The sequence below is a fragment of the Marmota flaviventris genome, chromosome 16 (genome assembly GCF_047511675.1).
Source record: "Marmota flaviventris isolate mMarFla1 chromosome 16, mMarFla1.hap1, whole genome shotgun sequence".
Classification (NCBI taxonomy): domain Eukaryota; kingdom Metazoa; phylum Chordata; class Mammalia; order Rodentia; family Sciuridae; genus Marmota; species Marmota flaviventris.
Genome location: NC_092513.1, coordinates 2,076,190 through 2,093,209, shown reverse-complemented (window position 1 = coordinate 2,093,209; position 17,020 = coordinate 2,076,190). Strand labels below are relative to the sequence as shown.

The window sequence follows — 17,020 nt, the reverse complement described above, 5'->3', positions numbered from 1 at the left end:
TCCTTAAACAGCTCAATTTCTCGTTGGTGTAGGCACATTTCACAGCAGTGGCTCCACACTAAACACGCTATGTCACTTTACAAATACTTCACCTGTCAATACTTCTATTTATGTCACTCAAATGGGCATTGTAAAGTGTACACAGCACACCCTCTCCTTTTTAATGTTTTAAAATTTGTTCTAATTAGTTACACATGACGGTAGAATGCATTTTGACACAGTATAAATAAATGGGGTATAACTTCTCCTTCTTCTGATTGTCCATGATGTGGAAACACGCCGTTGGTGGAGTCGTATATACACATAGACTCCGGTCTAATCTCATACTCGTTTATGAAGATCTCAGGCCATTCGTGTTTTACAAAATTTCACGAAGCGGTGGCAAATCTCGATTTTCTGGGGTGCATTCCCCGGGCGCAAGCGCTCTCCCTCACAGAGAAAGGAGTGGTACTGACCCTCCGCCCGCGCAGCCCACGCCTCCTGTCTGCGCGCACAGGAGCGCGCTCTGCTGCCCTCCCTGGCTGCTCAGTATCCCGAGACGCCGCCTTCGCGCTCTCCAGGCGGGTCAGCACCTTGCCCGACTGTGGAGGTGGGCGGTGATCCACCCCGTGAGGATCCTCCAGTCTCTGCCGAGCACCGTGACTTCTGGGGCGACAAGGGAGAGACACCGGGCACGCAGACTTCAACTGGGTTGACCTTCACTCCTTTCAGGGCAGCAGAGCCCGGAGCACACGACTCTGCCCACCACCGGGAGGAACCTAGAGAGCGCTCGCCCGGTGGACAACTCGCCAGGCAGACACTGGGAGTGAGTCGGAAGAGCCAGCGCCTTGGAGAGGTGGCATGGAGCGCGTGGGTGCGCGCGGAGCCCTCACCCCTAACAGCTAAGTGCAGCGCGGCGGGAGGGAGAGGCTCAGAGCAACAGGTATGGTCTGGAGCCACTCCAGGGGCAAAGGAGCACAGCCATCAGGTACCCAGAGCCCGTAAGGCGCAGAGAGGGCTCTCTCCACTTGCAGACTGCAGCAGGCGCGTTCCCTCCTCTCCAGCTTGGTGACCGCGCAGCGGTCGGTCGGAGGCACCCAGGAGTCTGGGGGACCTCTGGGATCTCGACCATCTCCGGTTTGGGTCCGCGCCTCCTGTCCGCAAGACCCGGCACAAAGGCACGCCACACACTGCTCGAGATCGAAGCGCCCCTAGTCCTGTTCATCGGGGAGGATCCCTAGGAAAGTCGAGCGAGCGCTCAGGGCTCTGGGCTGGAATCCCCGGCGGCTCCCAGCGCCTGCTTTCCCAGGCAAGCGCTCCTTTCTGTGCGCCCCGCCACCCTGCTCCCCAGCGGGTAATGGAGTTGGCGACTGCGAACTTCAGTGAGGGGAACGCGAGCGGGCCCGAACCTCCCTCCTCGGAGGCACCGCCGCTCTTCGGCATCGGCGTGGAGAACTTCGTCACGCTGGTGGTGTTCAGCCTGATCTTCGCGCTGGGCGTGCTGGGCAACAGCCTGGTGATCACGGTGCTGGCGCGGAGCAAGCCCGGCAAGCCGCGCAGCACCACCAACCTGTTCATCCTCAACCTGAGCATCGCCGACCTGGCCTACCTGCTCTTCTGTATTCCTTTCCAGGCCACCGTGTACGTGCTGCCCACCTGGGTGCTGGGCGCCTTCATCTGCAAGTTCATCCACTACTTCTTCACGGTGTCCATGTTGGTCAGCATCTTCACTCTGGCCGCGATGTCGGTGGACCGCTATGTGGCCATTGTGCACTCTCGGCGCTCCTCCTCCCTGAGGGTGTCCCGCAATGCGCTGCTGGGCGTGGGCTTCATCTGGACACTGTCGATTGCCATGGCCTCACCTGTGGCCTACCACCAGGGCCTCTTCCACCGGGACGTCAGCAATCAGACCTTCTGCTGGGAAGAGTGGACCAACAAGAGCCACAAGAAGGCCTACGTGGTGTGCACCTTCGTCTTCGGCTACCTGCTGCCGCTGCTGCTGATCTGCTTCTGCTATGCCAAGGTGGGAGCGGAGACTTGGAGGGAGAGGATGGATGGAGGGGCAGTGGGGCCCTGTAGCTCCTCTGGTCTCCGCACCCCTCTCTGCATCCCCGCCCCCTGCCTTCTCCCAGGTCGGGTGCAGACTGATTTATACGGGGGGGCCTTCCCCACTCCAGTTTGCCTTCTCCTCTGCAGGCTCCTGCACAACCGGCAAGAAAGTTAGGTGGGGTCTGGGGGGCTGGGAGGGTTTGCTCTCTAGACTTTGGGTAGAACGGCTTTGTCCACCCTTCGCTGCTTCTTGGGCACTATGGCCTGTAAAGCCCACTGTGGCCGGAGGGCGCTTGCACTTCTGCTGTTTAGAGACCCCGGGTGTTGCAGCAACTCAAACAAAAACCGCCAGCGCGAGGCAGTAATTTGGGCGCCGTGGTGGGACCCACCGGGAGAGCGCAGTGCCTGTGAGCGCAGGCTAGTTGCGAGGATGGGGTCGCAGTCACCCTCTGGTAGTTTTCACCTGGGACCGGCTGGGAGGCTCACGGCGGGGCGCTCTTCCCCGCGCGCTCTCTGAGGCCGCTGCTCTTAGGGACAGCGCTTCGGATTTTGCTTTACACAGAAGTTTAGCTTTACAAACCCCAGGGGGAAGCAGTTTTCTTCAGAGGCGCGATGGAGTCTCCAGAGGGCCCTGGCGGAAGGGGCGGGAGTGCTACTGCCCCATGTCCATCAGGTTTTAGAAAGGTGTGGACAGTGCTGAGGGCTTCAGGTGGTCCTCTAAAATCCCCATGCTGGAGAGGAGCAGCTAGGACTCGCTGCTGGCGCAGTTTCTGCCTCTCTTCCCTTGGGGGGGCGGGGTAGTACTTATCCTGCCTTACAGATCCCACAGAGATCCACGCTCCCCTCCTGGGTCTTGAATTACTCAGGGTGAAGAGTTGACATGGATCAAAAAGTCAGAAACTTCTGTGGCACAACCTGTTTATGTTTGAGTAACCAAGAGTATGTGTAATCATCGTCTGACAGCAGTACTTAGGGTGAACTCCCGGGTCCCCAGTATCTTCCCAGCGAAGTGCCATCATCATCAGAAAAAAACCCTTGGGAAGCAAATTCTGAAGTTCCCAACTAACTCATCTCTCCCAGCCTCTCTGACTCTGACATATAAGGCTGGCTACAGGACCATAAGTAACTATGGAAGATAGAACAATAGCCACTTTTAATATTCAATCATAAGGTATTTTCCCCAGGAAACATGTTTAATATGAATCCTCCGAATCCCCCATTTGAACCATCTATGTAGATTATGTCTACTTTGAATGATAATATTTTTGGATATTATTTGAAAAAATAGCTTGCACCAAAAGGCATACATAAGGAAAAACAGTCGAGGTAGTATTTGGAAATTAAGTGGAGCTTAGCTATTAGCTATTGGCTATTTTATTTATTCAGTTTTCTGGAAAAACAACAACAAAAAACACAACAAAACAAAAAAACAAAAACAGTTGTGAACAGCACAGCTATCTGAAATGTGCATTATCTCACTTAATTTACATCTCTATGGAGGAGCTATCATCCCTATTTTATTAAGGCAAAGGAGTGTTGGAAGTGTGAAGCAAACTTCTTTGGCACAACTTGTTTCTGTTTGAGTAACTAAGTCAAGTGTAGATTTAATAGTCCCATGATAGCAGTACTGGGGGGTGAACCCTAGAATGCTCTGCATCCTCCCCTCAGAGTACCTTCACCATTAGACAAGCCAAAGCCACTTGGATACAAATATCTGGCATTCAGAAAGACTTTTTAGGAAGGGACGATAGGTGGTTGCTAGAGGACAAAAAGCTTGGGCCAAAGGGATTCTTAAAATATCTGGCTCTTAATTTCCCAATTCCCTATATTTGAACTGAAGACATGCTTTCTTCAATTCCCCAAAGTCTTTAGAAAAATCACTTATTATTTTCATAGAAATGAATGATAAGGTAAATTTTGGGACTAAATTGGACTATCATTTTAGAATTTATAAAGGTCACACTAAAAACAAAGGTTTAAAATTTAATTGAAAAAAATAAAAACAATAATTGATGCATGATCATTTGGATATTTTTTATATGGAAATAGTTTGCTTCCAAGAATAAATAAAAATATCTTTTACATCCAAGATAATATTTGCAAATTCACTTTAGGAGCTAAATTGCCGGAGATCAGTTATTTTGGGCTGCCTTTCCTTGATTTAGGCCCTAAGTGTGTACTAGCCGATGAAGAATTTTGGTGCTTGAGTGTTCAGATCAGGATGGCTGTTTGCTGGAGGAGCAGGTCTGATGCCCACACATCGGCCAGAAGGGCACCTGGGTTACAGTGTGTGTGTGTGTGTGTGTGTGTGTGTGTCTAACATAGTGACAGAAGTGGATTCCAGAATCACCGTTGGTAAGTGCTTTGTGGAGCAGCTCTTTGCCTGAAAGTCCTGGGAAGGGCACAGGGTGTGTGGACTGAAGAGGGATCTTGGTGGTGGGCCCTTTGTCCCCTTGGATTGCTTTGTTCCTGCTGCTATAGACCCATCGCCCCCTAAACGTGCTTCACTGAGCATGAATTGCTGTCTGGAGCCCTCCTTGGTTTCTCCACATCCCAGGGTGTGCCCAGTGTGACTTTGGCTGGTATTTGGGTGGGCACCTTCCCCCACACTGGGCCATGCATGTGGAGAAATGACACCATGCCAGCATTATCTTCCAGAGAATGCAACCATTGCCACTTACTTTCTTTCTCTTTTGATGCAAGTCTTGGTGAGGGTGCATCATAATGTGTCATGTGCACTCACAGCATGAGCTATTGAGGAGAAACAGCTACACAGTATATTCGAGACTCTTCTCCTTTGAATATTCAACGGCATTCAGTGTTAGGTGTGTTGAAGTTGCTCAGCGGTGACTCGCCCTTGGTTGTTGATGGTGTGCGTGGACCCTCACTAGCCTGGTGAAGCTTGCTGCTTGTGCGGGTGTGCCCCTCTGATTTCAGGTGGGTGGCTTCTGTTCTGATTGCTCCTGTGTCCCTTGCCTTCAGTGCCCTTTGTTGCCCTGTGAGCTCATGTGGCTAGGCTGCTGCTGACCTGCTGGCCAGGACTGTCCTCTGGGGCAGGCTCTGCCTTAGCCCTCTCCTTCCTCCTGGAGACTTTCTTCCTTGATGCTGTAGCGAAGGCTCCCTTCTGTCTTCACCTTTATCTAGCTTGTGGACCCACTTCCATTGGCAGGACAGTTACCCGTTGTCAATGTACTGCGTTTATCCCTAATACCCCTGTACAGTAGGGCTTGTTTTGCTATCAATGATTCTGAGCCAGCTCAGGAGGAGAGAAGTGTTTTAGCATCATGGAGAATGTGAAACCAAAAATGCACACCCCAGTGATGGCTGCTCAAGCTGAGCAGGTTTGGAAGGTTGGTAGGCAGATCCTGTGGTTTCCCAAAGAGGACCTGGCTGATGGCTCCATGTGTGCTCCTTGTAGCTAGGGAGCAGGATGCTGCAGGAAGCCCACTTCTTTATATTATTTCCATGCTGCGGTGCTAGAGGGAGACAGAACAGTGGCAGGAAGCTGCTTTTACTTCTTGAGAGACATGTCAGCAACCCACAGTCAGTCTAAAGCCCTTAGTCATCCAGACAATGCTTACTGCAGGTTGTCCCCAGGAGGAGACTGAAAAATGAACTCCAGCATCAGTTCTGCAGGGTTGGCTCTGTTGGTCAAGTTCAGTTTGGAAATTCCTATACATAACCAAAGCTTTTCACGTCTTCTGAATATTACACTGGCAAGAGAAGACACAAATGGTTTTTTAATTTAATGAAGCCAATGTGTCTCCAGGGTGCTCCCCGACAGGGACATCCATTGCAAAGCCCTGCACAATGTGCTGTCCACCATCAGTGATACTGGGTTCCTGAGATGAAGTTGTCTAAAAGCACACAGCCAATGAAAGGATGCCTGGTGGGCAGGGTTTTGTTTTGAGGTTTGCAGTGGAAAGAGGTCTTCACGGGAAAACAGAATAAATAAGCTGAAGTGAATGCCAGTGTGATCTGGTGTGGCCGCACTGAAGAGACAGCTGGTCACATCACCTGCTTGTCCACATTGGCTGATGACCTCCCACATGTGCATCTCTAGGTTTCAGTGTATTTATGACCTGATATTGTGCCCAACATACAGCAGGGCCCAGGTGATGGTTGACACATGGACCAGGAAACCGAGGCAGAAGATAGACCAATAGCATGCACGAGCGGGCCCTGGGGTGGCTCTGTCTGGAGGAAATTCCAGGTCTGTTTGCACGAAGACTCTGTGGGTACAAACCATGCCTGGGCGCACCAGTCTTCCCAGACAGTCCTTCCTACATGCTGGAGAAACAGGTGCACTCTGCAATTCAGACTTGCTGTTTTGCTGCCCAACATGTATTTCTGTTTTAACAATTTTATGAGCAATGGTACTGCCATTTTGCAATGTCAGTAATCGTTAGTACCAGGCAGGCAACGTGTTTTGAATGTGGAGCAAACTGAGTTCACTGGTCTGTGTTTTGCAGGTCCTTACTCATTTGCATAAAAAGCTGAAGAACATGTCAAAGAAGTCAGAAACGTCCAAGAAAAAGGTAACACAACAAATACTGCAACTTTCACTTGTGCAAGCTTCGTTCACTTTGGTTTTTAATTATACTTACACCCTCCCCAAACCTGGTGAGTGCTGGCCCCTTGGAACAGACACTGGCATGAGCTCTTACTGTGAAGGTGGCTTGAAGGTCAGGCTGGTGAGGGCACCATCACATCCAAACTTACAGGGCGTCGGGGAGGTGTGCTCGGCGACTTTCCATGCTGTGACCCCAACACCTGATCTGGACGACTTACAGGGCAGAGATCCTTCTGACTCACAATTTCAGAGGCTTCAGTCTGTGGGTAGCGGGCTCCATTGCTCAGGGCCCGAGTGAGGAAGTACATCATGGAGGAAGGAAGTTGCTGGCACATGGCGGCCAGAGCAGGGTGGGGTGGGTGCAGGAACAAGAAGCTCTCTTCCAGGGCATGCCCCCAGTGACCTACCTCCTCCAACCATGCCCCCCACATTCCCAGCACCTCCCAGAGGTCCATTCAGCTATTAACTCACGATCCAATCACTTCCCTCCTCTGAACACGGCTGTGCCCGTGTCCAAGCCTTCAACACGCCAGCCTCTGGTGGCCATTCCATATCCAAACCATGGCAGGAGGCAGGGGTCCCCTGGGGGGCACCTGCAGGCTGACCTGGTGAGTGCATGGGTGCTGATGGACGTTTTTGCGAGGAAGTGGAGTGTTTTATTCTGTCTACCTTCCCGGTGAGATTCTGAAAGCCCTGGTGCTTCTCATTTGGGAGAGTAAGTGCCCCGAGAGCCCAAGAGCTCCTTCCTGGCCTTCTCTTCCCTATCCCTGTGCTGGCGCTGGCTCAGAGCTGAAGGCTGGGGACCATGCCACTCCCCACATCCTCCCCTCCCCAGAGCCCCGCCAGCCTAAGAGCCTTCACTGAGGACACTGAAGCACCAGCTCCCTAGGATTCAAGATGTTTGCATGTTGAGGAAAAACCATGTCACACACCAGGTTGATTTAACTCTTACTCAGATAACGTCTATGCAATTATGACTTTGGACAGTGGACTTGAGATTATCAGGCAATCTGATTCGGGACAATTTATACAGGCTTTCTAACCCACAACTCTTAGTAGTAATATCTTAAAATGCTTGGCTTTTTAAAAAAATATTTATTAAGTTATATATTTTTTAGATAATTCATATTTTCTGTAAGAAGATCTACTAACTTATAGGAAGACTTCTTCCTGATTTCCCGGTTCATGTACAGCCACGTGGCTAAAACTCACCTGTTCCTAGAGCTGACAACTAATGGCATAAAATTGGTTAAAAAGTACAAAACATTGAGACATTTTTTGGGAAGCAAAATCAGCTTGCATTAGAAATGCCACCACGCCTTTTCTCAGCTAAGTGCCTAAGAATAAAAGTCAACATATGGAATAGGACATCTCATGGCTTCTTTTCATCCATTCTTCTTTATGTTTAAACAGGGGAATATGTGGGCTTAATTCTAAACCTCTAGGCCCCTCTTTAAGATCTGACAAGTTCTTATAAAGTTATAAGTGCTATATAGTGGTAAGTTACATGAATACAATAAACTAAAAAAATGGTGTGCTCCTCCTCCTCCTCCTCCTCCTCCTCCTCCTTCTTCTCTCTCTCTCTCTCTTGAGGAAGAAAAGTTTATTGGTGCTTATGGTTCCAGAGCTCTCCATCTATCAATGGTCAATGTCATTCCTTGGGGCCTGAGGTGAGGCATAACATCACATCATGGCTCGGGTGTATGGGGTGTGGTGGAGGAAAGCAGCTGGGGGTATGGCCCCCGGGAGCAGAGAGACTCCCCTCACCACTGACAAATATTTGCCCCAAAGGCACGCTCTGAACAACCCTACCTGCCCACAGTTACCACCCAGTTAACCCCTATCAGTGGATTAATGCACTGATCAGGTTAAGGCTTTTATAACCCAATCGTTTCACCTCTAAACTTTCTTTCATTGTCTCACACATGAGCTTTTTGGGGACACTCAATATCAAAACCATAGCACCCCCTAACGCAGCTCCATCCCATTCATCCTCCTCTGTTTTTAATGATATACTGTGTTATGTTGGGGTTTTTACATTTTTCCAGTCTTTTAGTTTCCTCTGAACCCCATTTCTCATCTCCCAAGAAAACAGTTCTTTAAAAATAATGAAAGATGGTTTATAACCTCCCCTTGGATAGTCATCTATAGCTGACCACCTGCTGGAAGACCGGGCCTTGGAAGCCGCATTGGAGTGCCAGAGAACAGACATGTCAGCCCAAGGTCTTGCTCAATGTGATGAGCATTTCAAGATCCTGGGTGGGGGGATGTTGATTTCCTTCAGGAGGGAGGGGCTCATCAGACTTTAATATAGAGGACAACATATGCTAAATGTTTATTATTGATTCAAAAATTTTATGGTTACTAGAACGAAATAAGACATTTCCTTAGTAGTCTATAGATTTTACTAGTGTCTGAGGTTAGTTTTATTCTGTGTATTTGAAAAGGTGTTGGATAAAAGCTTTAAGGGTTGCAGAGCAAAGTGCTTAAAAGAAAGAAAAAATATAAGAAATGACTAGAAGCCTTCTGTGCTATTTTATGATAAAAACAGAAAGATGAATGGTTAGTTTGACAATTATTTTATATAAATATATATATACACACATATGTATGTGTGTATATATTTATATATATACATGAATACGTGTTTATATATATACTATATATAAATATGTATATATATATATATATAAATACATATTTATATATAGTCTTCTTTTGTTCATTTTTACTGTATAAGAATGAAGGGGAGAAAATTCATCTTCTTTCTCCCAGCCTCTGACCCCTTGCAGCCTCTGAACAGATGTCAGATCTCTTCTGATCTATTTAATTGACTTTTGTTTGCATAGAACAAATAGATGTGGTGGAGGGGGGGTGAGGGTGTCTGAGAAAGAGATCGGAGAGGTGCAGGGGAGGGGCGTGGGGATTGGGTGGGAGGAAGAAGAGAGGAAGGGCAGAGAAAAGAAGAGGTGCAGAGAGGGGAGACAGAGGAGGGAGAAGAGAGACCAGAGATAGGACAGGAGGCCTGTCCCCTGGCCGTGGACAGCTGACCCACGGTGGTGTTTTCCTGGGTCTCAGTGCAAAGCACTGCTACTGTGCACACGTCCTCCACATTTCGGGGAGAACGGATGGAAGTGGTGCAGGCAGGTGGACACGGATGGAGGTGATGCAGACTGTGGGGAACGGACCAATGGCCACAGGTTCCGATACATGTGGACCAAAAGATAAAGATTTGGTATTTCACTCTTTTCAACTCCTTTCTTTCCAGGCCTTCTTCTCAGTGGCTGAGTAAAATTTCCTTTCTCTGGGCTCTGTCTGTTTTTCTTATTTGGTTGAGGATGACACAACAAAATACCACACCCTGGGGGATTACAGACAACAGTCATTTATTTCTTACGTTTCTGGAGGCAGCAAGTCCAAGGTCAAGTGCCATCAGCTCTGGCATCCGGTGAGGGCCTGTTTCCTGTTCATAGATGCGCTTTCTCTGCCCACTCCCGAGGTGGAGCAGCTCTGGGCTGTGTTGAAAGGGCACTAATCCCACTTAGCAGGGCTGCACTCCATGACCCAGTGGCCTCCCAAAGGCCCTGCCTGCTGATACCTCCTCCTACGGTGACCAGGGTCCAGCATGAGTCTCAGAGGGGAGGGCACAAGTGTTCAGACCATCTCTGTGTTCACAGGTTTGCTGAGTAGGATTTGATCATTATTTTGAAGCAAGAAAGACATGCTAAGCAGTTATTCTCCATATTTGCAGGAAAATACAAGGGAAGATGTGATTCTCTTGCAGAAGCAATAGTGTAGAGCCTGTAATTGATGAAATACTTGTTTACGGTCGGTTAGACGTGAAGATGTCTTTCTGGCATGAGACTGACTGGATTCTAGAATAAATTCTTAAGCAATGCTTCAGAGCAGGGTGCAAGTGTGCTGGGTGGGTGCCCCAGGTTGAGGTCGGGCACAGGCGTCTCAGGTCCCTCCAACGGCTGGGGTCGTCACCAGCTGCTTTTTTTCTCCTTTCTCTTCTGTTTTTCCGATTTGAAGTGTTCCTGCAGTGTTGGCCTTATCTATGCGACTGAGGCGATGCATTTTCTCCCCAGTTGAATTCCAGGAGGCACAGTGTGCATGAGGCTGCTTGAAGAAGGACAGATGTCTCAGATGACCCGAAAAGAGGGTCCCGCAGTCAAGAGAGACCAGCTTTTCTCCTGTTAGCTTAAGGAACAAAAGGAAGCCATACTAATGACCCAGTTTCAAGGATGGTAAGATTAGTACAGAAACTTGGTACAACATCCATGACTTTTCTATCAGAATCTCGGGACTCTGTTCTCTAAATTGGCAAGTTAGGTCAGTGGCACATACATTGGGCGTAACTCTGTCTCTGGGAGAGGCAAAATGATTCTGTAAGAAAAAATATCATGTTAGAAAAGAAAAACAGTCAGTCTTCTTTTCCACCAGGGGAGCCTCTGCTCTGCTTCTGACATGCCCACGCAGGGGAGTCTGCGCCCTGGTATTTCAGAGGGAAAGAAGGGAAGCAGCTCTTCTTGCTTGTTCTGAGAAGGAGGCTGCTCCAGCCTCGGGTCCGCGGGTGTTCAGTGAAACGTCTTGGGTTGTCTTTGACTTGAGGTGGGTGACATGATTCACTTTTATTGTAATTCATCAAGCTCCTGGAGGAGCTTATTAAAAAGACCGGTTCCCAGGTAACTGTCCACTAACCACTACTGACCGAATCAGCCATGGAGACACGGTCGAGACTTCTGAATTTCCAAGGCCCTTGGGCTGGGTCCTGATGGCATGCTGATCTACTGAAGTCCCAGGGATGGCTTTAGCACACAGGCATTATTCTGACTAGATCTTGACTTTTGAGCTAGTACATTCCAGACACTCAGTTTTCAGAGTTTGACATATTGGAAGAAGCTGTGAATCGAGAAAGGTGGTTTCCTACCAGTGTGGAACTTCTTCCTGCCCCATGTCCTGTCCTTCAGGTCTACCAGCACCCGCTCAAGGGAGAAAGAGCACCCAAACCATCTACTGTCCCCAGCCATGCTGAGGTGGAGTCAGCCCGAGCTCTGGAGGACCAGGCACACAGGGCCTATGTGCAGGGTGACGTGTGAGCTGCCAGGGAACGCCAGCCCAGCGGGTGTGGTGCTGGATGAGGGTCCCAGCAGCAGTCAAGTGCTGAAGAGCCTCCACTGAGAGCAGTTAGTGGGACCAGTACATGATCACAGGCTTTTAGGAGCCTTAGATAAATGATCATTTATGCAAATACCTATTTGGTATACTTTCCAATATTTATATTGCAGGTCATAATTCAGTCACATTTCAAAACTACCGTTAACCAAGGAAAAAGTGGCTTTCTTTCATGTCTATGAGAAAACTAGTGGAATTACTAAAAATCTAAAGGCAAAATTTTTATGAACTTGCAAACAAGGAAACAAACAGTGTCATAAAAAATATTCCGTACTCAGGACACACTGTCATCTGCCCTGTGGATCTTGATAAGATATGGATCTTCATAAGGTGCTGGGATCTGTTTCTGCCCTAAGCTTTGCTCTTAGTAAACATTTCTGAAAAGAAGCAATGAAATGGATAGAGTATTGATAAGGGCTGTTATTTTTCGAAGTGAAGAGATAGTCTGATTGTCTTTGGGAAGAAAAGGGGATGTTTTCCGATCAATTTGTGGCTATAATCATATCTGGATTGTTTGGTTAAATCATCTGAGAACGGCGTTTCTCTTAGTCTAATGGATAAATGGACTGACAGCAAACACCCCTTATATAGGCGAGCAAACCTTCCATTTGCCTTGTGTGCCATACAGTAAGTGCCTTTAACAAGCCTTCACCCGGTAACACCTGTCCACAGCTTTTTATAGTTGAGTTGTTTTACTGCTTAAATGGACTAGGCACAGTCGAAGAACCATTTCCTTGGTTCATCATCTTCACAAATGAGTAAGTTGAGGCTCAGGGAGGAGATCTAGATATATAAAATAGGTATATATAATAATATATGTATGTGTGTGTAAATTATAAACATATATCTCACATGGGGGATTGAACCCAGGGCCACTCTACCACTGAACTAATTTACAGTCTTTATTTTATTTTGAGATGAGGTCTTGCCAAGTTGCTGAGGCTGGCCCTCAACTTGTGATCCTCCTGCACATCCAGCAAGGTCATATCATATTCGAAAGGCCATGAACCACTGGCTTTTGGCACAGACCTGCTGTCAGTCCCAGACCCTTGCCTCTTGATAGTGAGCTCACTTCTGCCTTCTGACTCTGACGTTTGCAGTTTGACTTGAGATCTAGCGGTCCTTTAACCACTCCACATGTGAGGTGCACAACCCTGGCTGTATGTGAGAAAGGACAGGTCAATTGGTTTCTGCCCCTTGGACAAGGGGAGGCAAGAATGTGTCTCAATGTTTTGCTGCTCCTTGTCCTTACCAAGAGTGAGGACCGTGGTAGAGGGCTGGGGCCGGAAGTGGTCACATGGGGAGGCCAGGAGTGTCCTTGTCTGATGAACTCACAGAGCAGAGGTGATTCCTGTCTTCTCTGTCCACCGCATAACTGCCACCTGCTGTCCTTGAGAAGCAGCCCAGGTGAGCGGCAGAGGGGCTGAAGTGCCTGGGGAGATCTGTGGGCCCCTCCTGCCAGCCTCTGCATGTGGATTTGGGAACACACAGGCCTGGTTTAGCTCTGACTCTGCATCCCATGAGGGGCATTGGGCACTTGTCTCAATCTTCTGAGCCTCAGTTTCCCCATCAACAACCTATGGATCCTTTAGGGTCGCTTCACAGGGCGGTGGCAGGGACTTGGTGGAAGGTGCAGGCAGCCAGCCATGGTCAGGGTTGGTCGGCAGGAGGACTCTCTTGGTTCTGCCGCCACCTGCAAGGGCCTGGAGGCCCTGCGTGGTGCTGGAGCTGCATTCTTAAGGAAGAGCCCCAGTGGCTCCTCATATCCTGTAGTATGTGTGCCATACAGTAAGTGCCTTTAAAATATTCTCTTAATTCAGGCACTGAAATAAAATGGAACTTTGTTTCCTGTTTGAATTCCAGCGGTGGTTTTCAGTTAGTCACAAGTGAGCTATCTAGAGCTGCCTTTCAACATGTGGTGAGCGGTAAAGTCCTCCTAAGGCCCGAGTCCTCCTGGGGCTTCGTCCCAGCCCTCTCAGAGTGCAACCAGTTGGCAAGGTATTGTCCACGTCCACGCACATGGGCGCCAGGGACCAAGGTGCAGTCCGCTGTGTCAGGGCACCGCTGAGGGACGACCTCCTCCGGTCATTCGCAAAGGAAAACGCAGACCCTGCCTCCGCTCTGCAAGTAGTTCTGAATCAGCAGCAGGGAGGGAAGGTTGACGCCCGCCAGTGAGCAGGTGGTCCAGCAGTCAAACTGGGCGAAAGGTCAGCGCACCAGTCACTGTGCTCCTGAGTCCCCGAGGCTCATGAGGATAAGTGAGCGTCTTCAGGTGTGTCATGGAGGTGACCACGGGGAGCAAAGTTCACACTCATCCCAGCTTCATGGCCAGAGCAGCTCAGGGGCACTGGCAGCGTCCTGCACGTCTGCGAGCCGAGGTCCTTAGCCTCTGTCCCTCTCTGCCCCACACCATGGAGCACATTCGGTTCAATCCTTGTGTATTTCACACCAATCACAAAATTGCTGTGGAAGGTACTGGCAGGTCCGATGCAGTTTCAAACACAGATTCTACAGGAAGTGGAGGCTGACCCCGACAGCAGTCTGGGTGCCTTTCCCCTGATCCCAGGGAAGCGCGTACAGAATTCCTCCTTTCTCTTTAGAACGCTGGGTTCTTTCTGTTGTAAAAGACAGTTTTCTTTCTCTTTCCCCTCCCCTCTCTCCCCCAGACGGCGCAGACGGTCCTGGTGGTGGTGGTGGTGTTTGGGATATCTTGGCTGCCCCACCACGTCATCCATCTCTGGGCCGAGTTCGGGGTCTTCCCTCTGACCCCGGCCTCCTTCTTCTTCAGGATCACGGCCCACTGCCTGGCCTACAGCAACTCCTCGGTGAACCCCATCATATACGCGTTTCTCTCCGAGAACTTCAGGAAGGCCTACAAGCAAGTGTTCAAGTGCCACGTCCACAACGAATCACCGCCCAGTGACAATAGAGAGACCAGAAGTCGAGTGGACACCCCTCCGTCCACCAACTGCACTCACGTGTGAGCCCAGGCCCAGCTCTCCCGGTGCGAGCCCACCCAGGCCCTGGGCGGCCTCCGCAGTTCCCACCTTTCAGATGCGTGTTCAGGAGTAACTCTGACCCACTTAGGAACTCCCAGGTTCAGTGAAGAGCGTTCTTCAGTCTTATTTTCTTCCTAAATTGTAATTCAGAAACAAAACAAAAAGGCCAACCAGTTCTAGACCTCTTAAAGCGGTCAGTAGAGTTCTATAATGTGTTCAATTCTTCATAAAATAAGAACAGGCCCCATAAATATAGTGAAGAATATTTGCAATCTACATTTTAAAGTAGATTTATTTAGAAAAAAAAAAACTTTGATGTTTTAATCCTCAGTTTTAAGAGAAGTCATATTAGAAGCTACGTGTTTTAAAGTATGGTTGTGCACGTAGAGTGATGACTGTCGTCCTTCAGCCGTTTACACACGTCTGCACTGTGGAGAGAGGCCTCCTGGAGTCTGTGGAGTGGGTGGCCTCTGCTCCCCTCGTAAGCCGCATGCAGACCTTCTGCAGATAGGCTGCACCTGTCTGTGACCCCGAGGCCATCAAGTCCACCTCAAGAGGACAGTGTAGGCTGTGGCAGGAGCTCTGTCCCTGAACTTGGGCTCTTGTGGTTCACTGTGTGGACCAGAGGAAGGGGTTGCTGTGCCCTGCATGTGGGAGCTGCACAGGACGTATTGCAGGCTGGTGCTGAGGTTTGGCGTGTGCAGCTGGCGAAGCCCAGAGCTGGGCCTGCAGCGGAGCCACCATGAGGGCTTAGAAAGTTGGTGAAGATGATGTGGAGACGGTAGGTTATTGGGGCAAAGGTCGGATCAGTAAGTCCCACGAGCAGTGGTCTTGCCACATGGACAAGACATGCTCATTGTTTGATTAAATATCATTAGATGAAAACAAATCTCATGAAAGAAAATACCAGAAACATTCCGTCTTATATGAGAATAGGCTTTTTCATCAAATTTGTACCAATGTTTAATGTATTTTTCACCAAATATCATTCCCTCTGGTAATGTTGATTTGGAGTTAAGACCTTCACACTTGAGTTCCAAATGTGATTTTCACAATATTTTCATGTTTATTCATGTTAACAATGAGAAAATGATGTGGACTATCAAATCGTGTGTACTAGGAAAGTCATTTTCAGGTGCAAGACTAGTGTATTTTTGGACACTAAAACAGGGAGATTTCTTGTGAAAAGGGTTTTGTGAAACATATGCCTGTGTCAAATCAGAACTCCATGTGAAATGTAAAATTTTAGATTAAAAAACCCAAGTTCAGCGGGAGCCTTTGGCACCCTAACTTTGCTAGTTCATAACTATACCCCGGTGCACAGGGTTTACCTTTGGAAAGGTGTAAGTAACTCTGGACAGAATAGGAGAAAATTGTTAGGATGATGAGAAATTATGAGGTTCATGTTTATTCTAGGGAAGGAGGTGGGACAGGTGGAGGTGAAAGAGCTTTGTGAGTCCTGTGCATGCGCGGTTTTTGCACTTTATTGAAATACGGGAGCAGAAAATTAGTATCCTGGGGATGAGACCCCATGGGACTGGGGAGCGGGAAGCTGCCGCTGCAGACCTGCAGACCACAGGGCCAGCCTGTGCACGGGCCACGCTGTGGAGTGCTGCCTGTGCTCCAACCTGCTTGCCTGGGCTTCGCTTCAGGGTTCAGATCACAGCACTTGAATGGGACTGTTGAAAACGCGGGGGTGATGCTGCTTTTCTTGGATCATGAGTGAGCCTGCTTCAGGGTCTATTTCCCCTGTTCCTGCATGGCCTTGGTCCTCCCCCGATGCTGCTGGTCCGGCACAGGTTCGAGTAATAATGCACTTGCACCCCCACCCACCCCGGTTTGCTTTACATATGTGCAAGCCGCGGAACATGAATGCAGACTGCTACACTTAATCTTTAGGTAGCTTGTTCTTCCTGCACATTGCCATTCTAGTCAGTTGCTCCTATTTTGAGTTTAGGTCGAGTCTTCTTCTAAAACAAATTTGAGTATGGGCAGTAGCTTACTTCCTGCAGTGATCTAAACCTATGTGAAATGATCTGAACGGGTGGTTCTGGGCGCTCTGGGGCAGAGCTGTTACCTGGAGAAGTGTAGGAGCCCTGTGCCTCTGTCGGGCGTTTGCAGGTGTTGTCCCTAATATTAATTACCATGCCTGCTGTGGAAGTGCCTTCCCTTGTACGACTGAGCTGCGAGGCCTTTGTGCGTCTGGGAGAGGTGTACCTCTCCTTCGGGCAGCCAGGCAGTG

General features: G+C 49.1%; 1 protein-coding gene across 1 annotated transcript; it reads left to right on the top strand.

The window, feature by feature from the left end:
- Positions 1 to 1,336: 1,336 nt before the first annotated feature.
- Galr1 (galanin receptor 1) lies at positions 1,337 to 14,763 on the top strand. Its single transcript, XM_027935357.2, has 3 exons — positions 1,337 to 2,002; positions 6,501 to 6,566; positions 14,446 to 14,763. Exons 1-3 carry the CDS (start codon positions 1,337 to 1,339, stop codon positions 14,761 to 14,763), a joined length of 1,050 nt encoding a protein of 349 aa, XP_027791158.1.
- Positions 14,764 to 17,020: the final 2,257 nt, after the last annotated feature.